Below are 19105 nucleotides of genomic sequence, written 5' to 3' on the forward strand. Positions count from 1 at the left end.
CAAGCTGACACGTAGCTACAACAGCTCCAGAGCTCGGCAACTATTCCTCCAGAACTTTTTGATTCCACAGCACTGTGAGATTATGCATATGGCCAGGTCTTGACTTCTGAGAGACAAACAGTTACAGCTTTTCTTTTGGACTGAGCGACGTTTTCTAGTAACAAATAGCGCAATAGAATAGCTCAAGTGGAAAGGAACACTTCCTATTTAAACTTCTGCATCCTACACTGTTGGCAGTTGTGTGTAGGTGGCAGTTACGTGATTTTATTTCTGTGATTACAAAATAGTCGAATGTATGCACTGGGTAGCCGAGGCAGCTAGTTCATGGTGATTCGGTCAACCAGGTAAATGAATTTACTGAACATGCTGCAAATTACTACAGGGAGCCTGTGTGTCAGAATTCTCATCCAGTGTGGCGCAACTGCGTTACGATAGAAAAATGACTCGCAGAGAAGGGGATTTCGTGGTCTGTTGGACGGATGGTAGGTTGTTATACCTATGGTCTGGGTTCGATTCCCACTTCTGTCAATGATTTTAGATAGGGAGAGACAGATTCCATTCTCTCCTGGCTACACCAAGTGAAGGAGATATAATGGCTGCGTGGTCTGAAAATTCACATTAAAGATGATATTCCTTCTTTACCAAGTAGACGGTAGGTTGAACGACAATAAAGTCTGGAGTGGCGACATGTAGAAACTCTATCACCAGTAACCTTTCTTATACTAGTTATTTATTTCAAGTGACGACACAAACGCTATGTATGGTCACAGGACACTTATTCCATCTTTTATTTGAGCTTCTGTATGTCGATAAAATTGGTTCTGAACTGGGAATGCAACTCAGACCGCCCTTAACGCGGAATTTGATCCCTTCGTGGCAATACAGCTCGGCTACAATTTGTTGTTTGTCCAAAACTGCAGATTCCTCAACACCTTCACATATTACGCGTGAATGGGATCGAATCCTGGCCCGGCACTAAAGATTTAATTATGTATTATCAAGCTCTATCATGAGAACACCTATCTGCTGGTGGATAATAATTTTGATTTGTAATGTATTTTCATTCGCTGTCAACACTAACGATATCTGACGTTTTTAACTCCCAGTGAGACACAGAACTATTTGCGAGATGACTGTAAGTTCAAGATGCTATTCTGAGCAGCTGGTGGAGAAAAATTCGGTAGCTGACTTCTCTTTGTGTGTAGTCAACAACGATATGTGTGGGGCTCTATTCCCAGTGAGCGCTGAACTCTTCGTCATATTATTTCAGTTCAAACATGCTCACATGTCACTGCTGGTGCAACAAACCCATATTTAACGTTCGTTTTCTCTAGAATATAACAGCGATAGGTGCCGGGTTGGAGTCCTGGGAAGGAAAAAATTAATGTTTCGTCTCGTCATTTCAGTTAAAACATCTAGCTACTGCCGCAAAATTCCGATATGTCACATTTGACTGTGCTTCGATAGCAATCCGATTAGGTTCCGGGTTCGAATCCGTGTCCAACACACAGCTTTACCTCACGGCATTTCAAGTAAGTTACTTGTGAAGAAGCAATATTTAATATCTCTCGTCGTTCGTTAACAGGGACAATAGATGCTGGGTAGGAATTCGTGTCTGTTAAAAATGTTTGCTTTATGCAATTTAAAGTTGATATTTGCTAAGGAAACGTATGAAGACGCAGACTTCCTCGTTATCAATATGTGCGGCATGTCTTTCGTGTTAACGAAAGTAAATTCCCGCTTTACCTCTTCTTACGTGTCAAATGAAATGTATGCCATGAGGAATGGAATATTTGTTGACTGCGTCCTTTCTTGCTTCCATCCTCACCAACATATTTCTTCATTCTCGTGGTAATTATGACATTCTATGTGTATGCTGCAAAAGATTGCAAGTGGACAAATTCGACATCGAGGTGCAAAGCGTTTGGTATCTTACATTATATTCAATTCGAATAAGCTTCCGGTGTATTTTTACTTCGTTTGTATTTTTAGATGATTATGAACGTTACGGAAATTTATCTCACATGCTTTATGTTGAATGAGAAACAGTGAATGATCCGTTTTGCTTTCCCTACGTTGAAATGATATAATGTCGGCGTCAACAGCCTTCTTCCACGCCGGAAGCTGAAACTTGTATCATTCTGGATTAATGATAATTGAGTGTCTCATATGTATCCATAGCCCACAAGGCGACGTCAGAAACCATCGGGGGAGAACGCCGCATAAAAACCAAACGTGCGCGCGCGTCTCCACTCTGAAGAACCGTATCGGAGAATCACGGCAAGCATTTCGCTGAAGAGCTGCCTCGTCAGAGAGCCGAGAAATGGCAGCATCGTAGCAAGTATTTGTCAACACTCTGATAGTGCATTTACTTCCGGGTGTAGGTCGGCGTTACCTCGCTAAATTCACTTGACATTCGTTTCCCACATCGAAGACTCGTACGATATAATCCACTGCAAGATGACACAATTAGAAAGTATATTTAATTTCTGGACTCCAAGAACGGCGTTCTTCACATAAGTAACACCTGTTTGTGTGTGCATTCGGGAGGACGACGGTGCAATCCCGCACCCGGCCATCCTGATTTAGGTTTTCAATGATTTCCCTAAATCGCTTCAGGCAAATGCCGGGATGGTTCCTTAGGAAGGCCGATTTCCTTCCCCATCCTTCCCTAATCCGAGCTTGTGCTCCGTCTCTAATGACATCGTTGTCGACGGGACGTTAAAACAGTAATCTCCACCTCCTCTGTGTGTTTAAGGTTGCGTTTTGAGGCTCAGGCAACATCGCAGTGACTATAGTCCGCCTCTGGCCGCCAGTGTGTCGTTAGTTCAGAGGTTCCCTTGTGCTTTGCAGTGCTTGTACTATAAGACATAGCAGTTCGAATCACGGTAGAAGCCGCTGACTACAACCTTTTACTTTCCATTTTAATTAATGGAGTTGCAAACTGCTAGTAAAAATTTCTTATGCGAAATCTGAAGAATGCCTTTAAACATGAACCTTCGTCCGATTTCGACTTAGTAAATTAAGTTAATATCATGGACTTCTGCTTTGCAAATTCCAAGGTGCTTCACTGTAAAATAGGTCCTGAAAAGATTCAAACCGACTTTCAACGATATAAATTTGAGCTTTGTTCGTCATATAGGTCTAACATGTCAGAAGGTTGTTTATGAAGTGCACATGTTCATTAATATAGTTCCCTTCTTCTAAATTTTTGCAATAGCATTTAACTGTAGACGTTTTCTAACACCGGCGTTAGCAATTCCTTTCCGTTCTCTGAAACCTTCAAAACGACAAATTTTTCTGGTTTAAATCTGATGACCTTAACTATCACTTCCGACCAACAATAAATACTTCATGAACCCATACATGGAACTCCAAATGTGCAGTGTTCCTGCACTGCTACAGAGCATGCATTGCAAAGTATTCACACAGTTTATCGCATAGACTTACCATAAGAAATGAAACAAGAACTGTAATACACTTTACACCACAGACGCTCACTCTGGCTTCACGAAAACATCCAAACATTGACCAAAAGTTGCACAAATAATTGAGTTTGAAAGGAAAAGAAACGAGGTATGAAGCATTTATAAATTCATCGAATGTAGTGAGGTGATTTAATTTCGTCCCAGTCTATAAAATTAATTTCGGGCCATACTCAGCTCTTGCCGATTAATGTAATATAATACCCGCCTACTAATCAGGGCGTCTGTCTCCGTTGCTTTTGAGCGTGAATGGAAATCGTAGAAATTTTCTGTGGAGCAACATTTAATAATAAAACGTTTTAAATCATCAAAAGCGATGAGCGGTAGCAGGCGCTTTCGATAAAGAACGGGGGAGTGCAGCGCCGCTGCTGTCGCCACGGCCGCTGCCAGTAGCCAGCAAATGGATCCCGGAGCTTTGCCGATTACGGCGTCCAGAGGAGGACAGTCTGCAGGAAATCTGCCGCAAAATGGTTACTGGACAAAATTTTGATATCGGTGTGTCAGAAAGCGAAATAGATTGAATCTGCGCTACTATTACATTCACGTGTTCAGTATTCAGGCAGAAGAGGCTATAAAAATATTTTATGCCAGCTGCTCTCAATCCACTGACATTATGAACAGAAACAACGCACGCTACCGCTAGACCACAGGTGCAATCAGCCTATAGTTTCTCCATCATGGGACAAGTTTTCCTCCAGGAAGTGCCGCAGTCTGCAGTGTTGCCAGATTGTGCAGATGACCGGACTTAGAGAATTAGCGAGTTGGCCAGTTTTATTGTCCCATGTCGCGATCGGCGCGGACTTAGCCTCTGAAGCGGCCGGCCGCCGGTCAAGTTTTATGTCAAAGAGTGTACATGTGCGTCAGTGAAAAAGACCAATAAAAAGCTGTTAGCATGTGGACGTAATGTGCTGTTCCAGTCTCTTCTGTACCTAAGGTCCATCATCGTTGTTCCCTTTGGATCCCTACGTAATTCGGTGCTCTCTGATACACACGATTGAACAGCGCAGGAGTGGTACTCAAGCGTCAACTTTAGGTTACAATATCTCCGGATGTAATTAACATTTTACAATGCAACAAACGGCACTGATTACGCATTTGTTTATATGTTCAGATGTGCTAACAAAACTAACGGGGTTCCATTTAAAAAACGTAGGTTTGTGTTAAAAAACATACTTCCGTGCATTTTTTTATGGTTTGTATTAACCAATTACACTAGCCCCTCTCCTCACGTTCGGTCTGTGGAATCGATTCGTCAGTATTTGATGCGGTTTACGAAACATATCCAGCGGTAATGTTAGGTGACACCCTGTATACTGAATATCTCTCGTAGATAACAAACGAAAAAGATTACAAAAATCAGGTATAGTTAAATGTAGGCTACTGTAATAACGAACAAATATAACAAGAAAACTACCGTATCCCTGCTACCCCACAGTAAGCAGGCCTATTAAAAACTGTCTTCAAGAGTACCTACAATTATTTACTACGAATAACGTTTCAGCAACCACGACAACTGCGGAAAACGTGCTTACAACTTGCCTGCGTGAACAGTCAGGCAATAATATTGAAACCAAAATAATGCCTAGTGTTCTGATTCGGAACAAAATAAAGTTTGACGCTATAAAGTCGAATGAGCAAGGCAGAACAATTACAGGAACTCTCCGTTTCCAGCAAGGACTGTCAGAAAGCTTGTGATGCTACCAGTATGCACGAACTGTTAAAGAAATAAGAGCTTTATAAACGATGTACAATTAAATCGAACATGCATGCACAACGCATAACAAGTCTCTCAATAATTCAAATTCCTTTTAATCGTTTCCAAAAGTCCTCTGAACTTCAACTCAAAAGCAGGCGAACATAGGATGCGCGAGAGACGTTTGGCAGAAAAATGGTGCCAAAGCTAATCAACCATCACGGACAACTTCACCTATGGCCATTCTCTCTGTATACAGGCTTTCTAGCGTACAGTAGCGCCGCTGTGCACTTACCCTGCGGTCAAAGTGTCACCGATATCGGTGGATTCCGCCGACGACCGACATCGTCCGAAGAAGGCCGTTCTTTTCAAATCAGTACGCCACTACGTGCAAAGTCACAATGTAGCGATCTCATCACCCGAACGTACAGATTTCGGACGACAGTCGGTCAAATTAAAAACGGGTTTGTATATTTTTTTGTCATGATGGCCGACAAGAAACGAAACGTGGACTGTGGGAAATTGATGAGCTTAGTCACAGGAGTAGTTTGTGGCATCCTGAGGATGAAAAATATCATAATCGGGATACAGTTCGGACTCTGTAGACTGAAATCCCAGGTTTATTGGAAACCACAAGCAGGTAAAATATTTATTGTAAATTTTAGGTGCAGATTATAACCTCGAAAAATAATTTGTTCAGGTGACAAGGATGATGTATCTTACGATTGAAGTCACGGTAGTGGATCTTGTGGTAGATGGGCGTTAGCTGTCTACAAATTACTGTTCCTGCTTACTAACGTTTTTTATGCCAGTAGACTGGTTGTTCCATTCCATGATGTAGTTCACATACGTTTTTCCACTTCACAGTGTTTTATGTTCTCAGAGTATCTTAGTCTGGGCTTTGTGTTTGTCTTCACATGTACGCTGAATTACAGTCACTCAAGGTTAACTGATGGCCGGCCGGTGTGGCCGTGCGGTTAAAGGCGCTTCAGTCTGGAACCGCGTGACCGCTACGGTCGCAGGTTCGAATCCTGCCTCGGGCATGGATGTGTGTGATGTCCTTAGGTTAGTTAGGTTTAATTAGTTCTAAGTTCTAGGCGACTGATGACCTCAGAAGTTAAGTCGCATAGTGCTCAGAGCCATTTTTAACTGATGGTACTTCTGCACAACTTCAAGTAAATTGATTTCTAGTGCTTGCCTTGAGGTGTGACTTGAGCTGTATTAAAACATCCGATACTGTCATTAAAGATGCAATTCTGGCTCAAGTAAAACTAGAAGTCACACATTGATATTTGACAGCTGGCAATTATGCTTTCCAACGATTAGGCCTATACCGCATTCTGAAAATACAGTTTCAAAGTTTTTGTGTAATATGTTGGATGTTATTTACGATGCCCTGAATACTAATTTAAAAGCAAATATTTTCACTCTTGCACCACAAATACAACGAAGTTTGTAATTTATTCTACCTCGAATTTTGGAGCTATGCTTCATGCAAATGCCCTAAAAGACACTGTAATATAAACTTATTTTCTTTATTAAAACCTATACTCAAGCTGAAGTAGTACTGCCACCAGATTTTGTTATGTTCTTTTTCAAATCCATTGGCCAAGTGTTCAAACAGCAGCAAAGTTTCCAGTACTATAATCTGATATCTCACTATATCCACTGCCAGGATTGCACTTAGAGGACATTGTATGTCCTATGCTGCCAATGTTAAATTATCGAATTTTGTGGCCAATTATCTTGGAAACTTTTTAAAACACCAACTCACAGTTCCCATAATTAGTGAATGCACCTTTCCAGATACACTGAACTACAATTATTACTAAAATTGTATTGTTGGGCGTGTTATCTTTTTGTCACTCAATTTTTTGACAGAATTTTGTAAATAAATAAACATAGAAACAAAACAACTCAGGATATTTTAATTATTCTAGTTACATATGTGCTGAATCTCTCATCTCTCTACCATCAGTACTTTTTTAGAAATGGGTCATTTATTGTAAAAAATGTAGTTCATAGATATTGAGGTTTAAAACTTTTTTATTACAAATTCATATACAGACTTAGATTTCTGCGTCTTCTATGCACTAGAATTGCCCTGGCCCATAGTCTGTTTTTTTTATTTGTTTTATTATCCATCTTTGTGCATTAAAATGCAATTGACGTCATTTGTGTACATATACAGTTTACATAACTAACAGAAATGGTGTAATACATTGTAGATCATTATTGTCTAATAAGATACAAGAATTTGTCCTTGATGCTGCACAAGGTATTTGCATTATATTTACATGTATAAGCTTAACCCAAGTGAAACTATATTAGTACCGGTACTTAAGATCATCTTTAGTACACATTATAATCTCTTCTATTGTATAGAAAGCTTTTTCTCTAAACCATTTCTTTGTGACACTTTTAAACTCATTCAGTGACACATTATGTGCCTCTATTGGCAACATGTTAAATAGTTTTACTCCCATGTACCTGCAGCTATCTTGAGTTTTCTTTTGTCTAGCAACTGGGATGTCAATTTGCTGTTTTATATGTGTGTCATGGTGATGGATAGATTGTCGTAGTTTGTGACTGTGTTGGTTTTCTTTTGTGTGTATCAGACAACTTAGTATAAAGAGGGCTGCAGCTGTTAGTATTTTTAGATTTTTGAAATATGGTCTACAAGACTCGTTACTTCTGACTCCATGGCTGCATCTGACTGCCTTCTTTTGCCAAATGAAAACTTGTTTTGCTCCAGGTGAGTTTCCCCACAACAAAGTGGCATATATTAAATGGGTGTGGAAAAAGGCATAGTATGCATTGAGTAATAACTTACCACTAACACATGACCTTAGTTTACCTAACACATATGTCACACATGCTAACTTAGAACAAATATAATCGGTACGACTCTTCCACGTTAATTTTGAGTCAAGATGGATCCCAAGCAGTTTAGCTGACACACAATCTTATCACTCTTAACACACAAGCTAAAGAGAATATTTACAGTTTCATCATGATTTATATGCAAGTCATTGAGTTGTAACCACTCGGCTGCTCTGAGATGAGCCTCACTTTCCTCGTTTAATTTTCCTAAATCTGTCCCTGCTGTAACAAAAGTTGTATCATCAGCATAGAGTGTGGATTTACATAACATGGTGCTGGGCAAGTCATTTAAATATAAAAAGTAAAGGTCCAAACACAGAGCCTTGTGGTCCACCCTGCACCCTGTGTCTTCTTCAGTGTCACAACAGCCCAGTGCTTGCCTCCTCCTTTTCTTTCTTGCTTCTTTTGTCATTTGCTGAGCAGCTAACTCTGCTTTACGTACGCAAAGCTCATCCGGTTCCCGCAGTCCTTTAGCTGTGTTCTGTCCAAACCATACGCCTAACTTCTCCAGAACCTTATGTCTTTCATAGTTTCCACCATTAAAAGATATTACAGCATCAGACACTGCTAGCTTTAGAGTCATAAAGCCAACAAATACATTTTTAGGCATATGCCACCACACAACATTATTGAAGGACTCATTCACAAAAAATGGTTCAAATGGCTCTAAGCACTATGGGCCTTAACATCTGAGGTTATCAGCCCCTAGACTTAGAACTATTTTAACCTAACTAACCTAAGGACATCACACACATCCATGCCCGAGGCAGGATTTGAACCTGCTACCGTAGCAGCATCTCGATTCCGGACTGAAGCGCCTAGAACCGCTCGGCCACGGCGGCCGGCTGACTCATTCACGTTCTGGGTCTTCCCATGTAAACACTTCTTTAGTAACTCAGGATTCACCAAATCTCTGTAAATAGGTTTGATTGCCTCCATTACTGCCAAAGGAAGAGAATGCTCATGCATAAATTCATGCAGGGTTCAAGAAAATTCAGCTTGCCTGTATTTACACCAAGTGTTTGGTAGAGGTGCACACAAAGCATGACATGGCTTTTCATCAGTTGGTATTCGATGAAAGAAAGCGCTCCACACAGTTATCTCTAATGACCTACACTTAGTCATTTTATTTACATATATAAAGAAATATAAGTTAGCTTACTACAAAAGTAGCCGATAATCACACTACTTTCAACGAAAACTAGTATCAGAAACAAAGGACTGATTTGTTTATTCGTAATACCAACTTCTGAGACGTAGCAGTAGACACAAAACAAAGCAATTCACAGCCTTCCAGACTGTGTAGTTCCCTAGATATGACTGCTCAACACTGGCAGTATATGCGTAGTCACGAAATTTGACAGTCATATGTCAACATTCAAAATATTATTTGAAGGTCTCACAATTGTCTGATTTCAATGTTCAGGAAAGTCCAAAGTACATTATGGAGTAGAAAACAGAAAATGTCAAATTTCAACAAATTTCACGTATAATGTCTCCTTAATATATACCATTTTTAGAACAAAGAGAGGTGCTGTGAAACCTCAAATCTACTTTTCATTAAGTAAATAATACTTGCTTACTCACTTGAGTAAGAATTATGTAATTCATGAAAGCTAGATTTTTAGTTTCACAGCAGCTCAAAACAGTGAATATTAATGCAATGCTGGCAGAAGGTATATCATATAATAAGATTCTAGTACTGGAAACTTTACTGATCTTTGAACACTACACCAATCAATTTGGAAAAGAATGAAGCAAAATTTTTGGTGGCAGTATTATTTCAGATTGAGTGTAGCGTTAAATAAAGAAAATCAGCTATATTACAGTGTGTTTTAGTGCACTTGCACCAAGCATTGCTCTAAAATTCGGTACAGAATAAATTAAAAATTTGGGATGCAAGAGTGAAAATGTTAACTTTTGAATTAGTATTCAGGGCATCATAAATAGTATCAAACGTATTACACGCAAACTTTGAAACTGTATTTTCAGAATGTGGTAGAGGCCCAATTATTGGAAAGATGTAAATGCCAGATGCCAAATATCAGTGTGTCACTTTTAGTTTTACTTGAAGCAGAATTGCATCTTTACTGTGAGTACTGGAATTTTTAATAGACCTCGAGTTAACCTCTACAAGTAGGAGCCTACTCGAAAGTAGTGCAGACACGTCAATTAACCTTCAATGAATTTCAGTCAGCATGCGTGTGAAAGACAAAACAAAATCTGGTGTAAGATACTCTGAACACCTAAAGCACTGTAAAGTGGAAAGACACACACATGCACCACATTTGCAAAACCACTTCATGTAACAATCACCAGCCTACTGGAATAAAAACACCGGTAAGCGAAATAAGAACATGTAGACAGCTGATGTCCATCTACCACAACCCAAAAAGATCCAGTACAGTAACTTTAATCATAAAATACATAGGCCTTGTCGCTTGAACAAATTATTTTTGAAGGTTACAATCTATGCCTAAAATTTCCGGTAAAGATTTTCCATGATTGTAGTTCACAGTTAACCTGTGATTTTCGTCCATGTTTTTGTTTTTGTTTTTGTTGTTGTTGTTGTGGTTTTCAGTCCTGAGACTGGTTTGATGCAGCTCTCCATGCTACTCTATCCTGTGCAAGCTTCTTCATCTTCCAGTACCTACTGCAGCCTACGTCCTTCTGAATCTGTATTCATCTCTTGGTCTCCCTCTACAACTTTTGCCATCCACGCTGCCCTCCAGTACTAAATTTGTGATCGCTTGATGCCTCAGATGATGTCCTACCAACCGATCCCTTCTTCTGGTCAAGTTGTGCCACAAACTCGTCTTCTGCCCAATTCTGTTCAATACCTATTCATTAGTTATGTGATCTACCCACCTAATCTTCAGTATTCTTCTGTAGCACCACATTTCGAAAGCTTCTATTCTCTTCTTGCCTAAACTATTTATCGTCCATGTTTAACTTCCATACATGGCTACACTCCATACAAATACTTTCAGAAACGACTTCCTGACACTTAAATCAATACTTGATGTTAACAAATTTCTCTTGTTCAGAAACACTTCCCTTGCCATTGCCAGTCTACACTTTATATCCTCTCTACTTCGACCATCATCAGTTATTTTGCTCCCCAAATAGCAAAACTCCTTTACTGCTTTAAGTGTCACATTTCCTAATCTAATTCCCTCAGCATCACCTGATTTAATTTGACTACATTCCATTATCCTCGTTTTGCTTTTGTTGATGTTCATCTTATATCCTCCTTTCAAGACACTGTCCATTCCATTCAACTGCTCTTCCAAGTCCTTTGCTGTCTCTGACAGAATTGCAATGTCATCGGCGAACCTCATAGAAAATTTAAAAAGGGAAATTGATAGGTTAAAGTTAGATATAGTGGGAGTTAGTGAAGTTCAATGGCAGGAGGAAAAAGACTTTTGGTCAGGTGAATACAGGGTTATAAATACAAAATAAAATAGGGGTAATGCAGGAGTAGGTTTAATAATGAATAAAAAAATAGGAATGTGGGTAAGCTACTATAAACAGGATAGTGAACGCATTATTGTGGCCAAGATAGACACAAAGCCCACGCCTACTACAGTATTACAAATTTATATGCCGACTAGCTCTGCAGATGATGAAGAAATTGATGAAATGTACGATGAGATAAAAGAAATTATTCAGGTAGTGAAGGGAGACAAATATTTGATAGTCATGGGTGACTGGAATTCGATAGTAGGAAAAGGGAGAGAAGGAAACGTAGTAGGTGAATATGGATTGGAGCTAAGAAATGAAAGACGAAGCTGCCTGCTAGAATTTTGCACAGAGCATAACTTAATCATAGCTAACACTTGGTTCAAGAATCATGAAAGAAGGCTGTATACATAGAAGAACCCTGGACGTACTAGAAGGTTTCAGATAGATTATATAATGGTAAGACAGAGATTTGGGAACCAGATTTTAAATTGTAAGACATTTCCAGCGGCAGATGTGGACTCTGACTACAATCTATTGGTTATGAACTGTAGATTAAAACTGTAGAAACTGCAAAAAGGTGGGAATTTAAGGAGATGGGACCTCGATAAACTGACTAAACCAAAGGTTGTACAGAGTTTCAGGGAGAGCATAAGGGAGCAATTGACAGGAATGGGGGAAAGAAATACAGTAGAAGAAGAATGGGTAGCTTTGAGGAATGGAAATAGTGAAGGCAGCAGAGGATCAAGTGGGTAAAAAGACGAGGGCTAGTAGAAATCCTTGGGTAACAGAAGAGACACTGAATTTAATTGATGAAAGGAGAAAATATAAAAATGCGATAAATGAAGCAGACAGAAAGGAATACAAACGTCTCAAAAACGAGATCGACAGGAAATGCAAAATGGCTAAGCAGGGATGGATAGACGACAAATGTAAGGAAGTAAAGGCTTATCCCACTACGGGGTAAGGTAGACTGCCTACAGGAAAATTAAAGAGACCTTTGGAGGAAAGAGAACAACTTGCGTGAATATCAAAAGCTCAGATGGAAACCCAGTTCTAAGCAAAGAAGGTAAAGCAGAAAGGTGGAAGGGCGATATACTTGAGGACAATGTTATGGAAATGGAAGAGGATGTAGATGAAGATGAAATGGGAGATATGATTCTGCGTGAATAGTTTGACAGAGCACCGAAAGACCAGAGTCGAAACAAGGCCCCGGGAGTAGACAACATTCCATTACTTGTGAGAGTCATTCCTGACAAAACTCTACCATCTGGTCAGCAAGGTGTATGGGACAGGCGACATAACCTCAGACTTCAAGAAGAATATAATAATTCCAATCCCAAAGAAAGCAGGTGTTGACAGATGTGAAAATTACCGAACTATCGGTTTAATAAGTCACAGCTGCAAAATACTGACACGATTTCTTTACAGACGAATGGAAAAACTGGTAGAAGCCGACCTCGGAGAAGATCAGTTTGGACTCTGCAGAAATGTTGGAACGCGTGAGGCAATACTGACCCTACGACTTATCTTAGAAGAAAGATTACGGAAAGGCAAATCTACGTTTCTAGCATTCGTAGACTCAGAAAAAGCTTTTGACAATGTTGATTGAAATACTCTCTTCCAAATTCTGAAGGTGGCAGGGGTAAAATACAGGGAGCGAAAGGCTATTTACTATTTGTACAGAAAGCAGATAGCAGTTATAAGAGTCGAGGGGCATGAAAGGGAAGCAGTGGTTGGGAAGGGGGTGAGACAGGGTTGTAGGCTTTCCCCGATCTTATTCAATCTGTATATTGAGCAAGCAGTGAAGGAAACAAAAGAAAAATTCGGAGTGGGTATTAAAATCCATGGAGAAGAAATAAAAGCTTTGACATTCGCCGATGACATTGTAATTCTGCCAGAGACAGCAAAGGACTTGGAACAACAGTTGAACGGAATGGATAGTGTCTTGAAAGGAGGATATAATATGAACATCAACAAAAGCAAAACGAGGATAATGGAATGTAGTCGAATTAAGTTGGGTGATGCTGAGGGAATTAGATTAGGAAATGTGACACTTAAAGTAGTAAAGGAGTTTTGCTATTTGGGGAGCAAAATAACTGATGATGGTCGAAGTAGAGAGGATATAAAGTGTAGACTGGCAATGGCAAGGAAAGTGTTTCTGAACAAGAGAAATTTGTTAACATCGAGTATAGATTTAAATATCAGGAAGTCGTTTCTGAAAGTATTTGTATGGAGTGTAGCCATGTATGGAAGTGAAACGTGGACGATAAATAATTCGGACAAAAAGAGAATAGAAGCATTCGAAATGTGGTGCTACAGAAGAATGCTGAAGATTAGATGGGTAGATCACATAACTAATGAGGAGGTACTGAATAGGATTGGGGAGAACAGAAGTTTGTGGCACAACTTGACCAGAAGAAGGGAGCGGTTGGTAGAACATGTTCTGAGGCATCAAGAGATCACCAATTTAGTATTGGAGGGCGGCGTGGAGGGTAAAAATCGTAGAGAGAGACAAAGAGATGAATACACTAAGCAGATTCAGACTGATGTAGGTTGCAGTACGTACTGGGAGATGAAGGAGCTTGCACAGGATAGATTAGCATCGAGAGCTGCATCAAACCAGTCTCAGGACTGAAAACAACAGCCTACCTGCCTGATTAAGGGATCTGATATTCCACGCTCCGATCCGTAGAACGCCAGTTTTCTTTCTCCTGATAACGACGTCCTCCTGAGTAGTCGCTGCCCGGAGATCCGAATGGGGGACTATTTTACCTCTGGAATATTTTACCCAAGAGGACGCCATCATCATTTATCCGTACAGTAAAGCTGCATGCCCTCGGGAAAAATTACGGCCGTAGTTTCCCCTTTCTTTCAGCCGTTCGCAGTACCAGCACAGCAAGGCCATTTTGGTTAGTGTTAAAAGGCCAGATGAGTCAATCATCCAGACTGTTGCCCCTGCAACTACTGTAAAGGCTGCTGCCCTTCTTCAGGAACCACACGTTTGTCTCGCCTCTCAACAGATACCCCTCCGTTGTGGTTGCACCTACAGTACGGTCATCTGTATTGTTGAGGCACACAAGCCTCCCCATCAATGACAAGGTCCATAGTTCATTAAGTTTATAACATGAAAATGTGTGTGTTCTATGTATCATTTATTGATGGACTTACAACTACACCTTTCTACACAACCCTGGCCACCAGCATTGCACACTGTAATTTATGTCTGTACAGGAAGCACTGAGGAGACAATCTTTTGTGGCGTGACAGCAGTGCGCCTCGTGTCGAGTGGTGACTTTGACAATGCAGTGACAGTGTCGGTGCGCCAGGCGGCAGAGGACGATATCCCAGCTGCCACACTGGTGTGCGGCCTGTAGAGAGCGACCGCCCCTTTTGCAACCCCTGCACGACCCCGCAACTCCAGCCTCCGCAGCTGCACGACTGCTGGTAAGCTGGTCTACCTTATTCAGCAACATTGTCTCTGATGCTGTATTACCTTTAAATGTCACTTCCCTGCTAAAATTAGTAATTTCATATTGGTGGTTGAGCAGGTGCAGGTTATTCTCTGTAAAGATGACACATTAAGTTGCAGACAGTTAGAAGTTGCTTATAAGCTTTTGAGTAAAGCCTTCTTCAGGCATATGACATGTTTCCAGGTACCCCTGCCTGAGTGACAGGAGATAATGGTCGTGTGTGTGACGTATTGCTTCTGTGAATCTGTGTGTAGTTTTTCTTTTCTGATGAAGGCTTTGGCTGAAAGCTTGTGTTTTGTTGTGCCTGTCTCCAACTCAATGTGCCATCTTTATGGTGAGTAGCAATCTGTCCTTTTCATAATACTGTTGATATTCTGACCAGGACTTTCCATTGCTTAACATTGATGAATGGAAGTTTCGTTGTAATCCTAGTTCCAGTCTTAATAACAGGATTTGATGGTCCAGATTTTAACAGTAAATAATTTTATACATCTGGTAAATACCATTTTATTAAAAATACTCAAGACAAAAACATCAGATAATCATCTACAGAAAACAGCTCAAAACAGTTAGACATAGGGTGGCAGAGTGGTCTCCATAGCGTATTATTATACAAGTTTATAACAATTGAATTCCAGTTCCTAACTATAAAATCTGTCACAATTAATTTCATAAGACTGGATTGTTCGTACAGAGTCTTTCATATAATAAATTAGTCACTACTTCCATTTATAATCTGTAATATTACAATCTTATGTGAAATTCAGATTCTCATGACAATTATTTGGTTTGTTATATGTACTCCTGCATATATTGGGCTTTAACAGTTGCCATATTTGTACATTATTTATCGAACAATTTTTATCTATATACAGCTTACCGTAGATTTGCTAAAAAAAAAAAGCTCACTTTTTATTACTGACCATGTGTGGCACAGAAAATGTTTTGGATTTAAAAACAAAAAATTAGACTCATTTGTATCGACATTCATGGAAAACCTACCAAATTAATACCCTGAGCTGCAGAATCATCCTTTAGTCTAGAAAAACGATGTTTTTAATCTCTCACACATGGGTGTCGGCCAACACATTTTGTGTTGGTATTGGACTGTTCATTGATTAAGAACTGCATACCCTCTGATTTCACATTTAAGAAAGTGAACTGTGGATCAGGCCAGAGTATGAACTTACTTCATCATGTTAATAGGTACAGCCATTTCCTAGACCAAAGTAGTGTTATGTCATAATGTAGGTGTGGAGAGAGATTGTAGAAAATGACTTTCCAAGCAGCTGCTACAAATTTAAATAAATTTACTAATTATAATGAGAAAGGAGTGATAGTGCAGACAGAAAAGTTGACAGGTTATGCAGGCAAAACATTAAACTGTGAGTCAAGTGTGAAAATTATGGGGGGGGGGGGGGGGGGGAAGAGGAGAGGAGAGGAGGAGGAGGAGGAGGAAAAGAGAAAGAGGGGGGGGGGGGAAGGGAAGTGATACTAGAGTACCTACCGCAGAGAAGAAAACAAATTCCCATACTTAATATTCAACTGACAACGTGGATAAATGTCTTGTTAGGCAGCAGTTTCTTCAGCTTTGTGTACAGAATTGCACTGCAAGGCTAGCAGAGGAAAACTTTTGTCTTTAGGATTTGTCTGCAGAATTTGCCAAAGCAGATGCTAGCCATCACACAAATGAGAAATTAGTTTTTAAAAAAAGACGTAACAGTTTTGTGAAAAATTAAGCACCAGAATCTATATGTACATGTATACTCCGCAAGCCCTACCACAGTGTGTTGTGGAGGGTACGTAGTTTACCGGAGTCTTTTACTGTTCCAGTTGCACACGGTATTGCGGGAGGTGTGGGCTTAAATCTCTCTAAATTAATCTTCATGTTCTTTTCACAAGGTATATGCAGGAGGAAGCAACATCTTGATTGACTCTTCTAGGAATGTATGGTCTCGGAACTTTCAATAGCAGACCGTAATGTTACGAACTCTTTACAGTGTCTGCCACTGCAGGTGCTTGAACACCTTTGTGCTGGTTTCACATTTACTAAATGAACCTGTATTTACAAGTGCCGCTCTTCTTTGGATCTTCTCAATTTCGTCTGTTGGTCCTCTCTGGTACAGATCCCATATTGATGAGCGATATCATAGTGTTGGTCGTATGAGGATTCTTTTTAAGCTACTTCCTTTGTTGCTGGGCTACATTTCCAATAATTAATTTTATACGATCATTCTGCTTTGAGTCATAGTGTGTGCTTTACTCCCTATTGGCTGCTTTCAGAACCTGTGTCGATTCTGACAAAAGGTTTTAGTATTTCCCAAGTGTCACAATACATGAGCATAATTCTACACGAAGCTGAAATGGCCACTGTTGTCTCCAGGCACTGAGGCTAACTGGCAAATGGATGAAATACTTTATGTACTCGTGTCACATTGCAAAGGAATGCTCAGTTGGGAGAAACGTAGACAACTAATACAGAGCCGACATCTGCAGCCCCTGCTCAACAAACTTCACTCCTAAAAATTCCCGCGCAAAGCTGAGAACATTGTGGGAACATTATCTGGCACAAAGCATTAGCAATCTCCATTCTGCAGAAACTTATCAATGGTTCTCATTTTGATGTGTCCCTATACACAGAATCATCACTGCAAAACTTTCTCACAACATACACATTTGTTTTGCAAGCCTAATCTGCAATGAAGGGTAAGATTCAAGCTGGAAAAAAAATGCTAACGTAGTTTGAAGCTTCCTTTTTTGTGTCATTCGTAATAGATGTGAATAACACAGGACCTTATCCAAAGTTTATACTTGCTTTGTGAGGTTAAATATTGCTGATGCTGAAATTGGTCTTCTTCTACATGGTCCTACATATTTTAATAAAATTGGAGCTATGCTTTAGATAAAAAACAAAACAATGTTTCTGGAAATAAAATTAAGAACAGCAAACTCTCACCTATTGCTGTTTAATATTTTTTTTGTGCCAGTCATCAAAGTATCATGAGAAATAAAGTTGCTACTCACCACATAACTGAGATGCTGAGTCATGATAAGCACAACAAAAGACTCTCTCTCTCACACACACCTGCAGTCTCAGAGAACTGAAACCACACTGCGAGCAGCAGCACTAGTGCACGATGGGAGTGGCGAATGGGACAGGGAGGGGGAGGGATAGTATGAGGGAAGTGGTGGACAGTAAAGTGTTGTACTTTAGCTGGAGGCAAGAGAGAAGGTGCGGAGGGGGAGGCGTAAGGAGCAGAAAGGAGAGAAATAAAAAGAAATTAAAAGACTGGGTGTGGCAGTGAAATGATGGCTGGGGAGGGGGCTGGATGGGTGAGGACAGTGACTAACAAAGGTTGAGGCCCGGAGAGTTACGGGAACGTAGGATGTATTGCAGGGAAAGTTCCCACCTGCGCTATTCAGGAAAGCTGGTGTGGGTGGGAAGGATCCATATGGCACAGGCTGTGAAGCAGTCATTGAGATGAGGGATATCATGTTTGGCAGCATGTTCAGCAACAGGGTGGTACACTTGTCTTTTAGCCACAGTTTGTCGATGGGCATTCCTGCAGACAGACAGGTTGTTAGTTGTCATACCTACATAGAATGCAGCACAGTGGTTGCAGCTTAGCTTGTAAATCACATGACTGGTTTCACAGGTAGCCCTTCCTTTGATGGGATACGTGATGTTAGTGACCGGAGGATGTACGGGACATGTCTTGCATCTAGGTTTATTACAAGGGTATGAGCAATGAGGTAAAGGATTGGGAGCAGGGGTTGTGTAAGGATGGACGAGTATATTATGTAGGTTTGGTGGATGGCGGAATACCACAGTGAAGGACATTTCTCATTTCAGGGCATCGCAACAGGTAATCGAAACCCTGGCGGAGAATGTAACTCAGTTGCAGGGTTTCAATTACCTCTCGTCCTGCCCACTATCCTTCCTACCCCTCGCACAGCGGTATTCTGCCGTCCACTGAACCTACACAATATAATACTCGTCCATCCCTACATAACCACTGCTCCCAACCCCTTACTTCATGGCTCATACCCCTGTAATAGTCCTAGATGCAAGACCTGTCCCATACATCCCCCTACCACCACCCTTTCCT

At 40.4% G+C, this 19105-nt stretch overlaps 1 protein-coding gene across 1 annotated transcript in view; it reads left to right on the plus strand.

Annotated features, from left to right (window-relative positions):
- The window catches only part of LOC124718977 (corticotropin-releasing factor-binding protein), a 1088124-nt gene that overhangs the window by 1058504 nt on the left and 10515 nt on the right, over window positions 1–19105 (plus strand). The window contains exon 9 of the mRNA XM_047244648.1: window positions 14758–14970. Coding sequence (XP_047100604.1) covers window positions 14758–14900 — 143 coding nt within the window. The 3' untranslated portion in view covers window positions 14901–14970. The remainder of the gene's footprint in view (window positions 1–14757; window positions 14971–19105) is intronic.

This window comes from Schistocerca piceifrons, chromosome 10, assembly GCF_021461385.2.
Source record: "Schistocerca piceifrons isolate TAMUIC-IGC-003096 chromosome 10, iqSchPice1.1, whole genome shotgun sequence".
NCBI lineage: Eukaryota > Metazoa > Arthropoda > Insecta > Orthoptera > Acrididae > Schistocerca > Schistocerca piceifrons.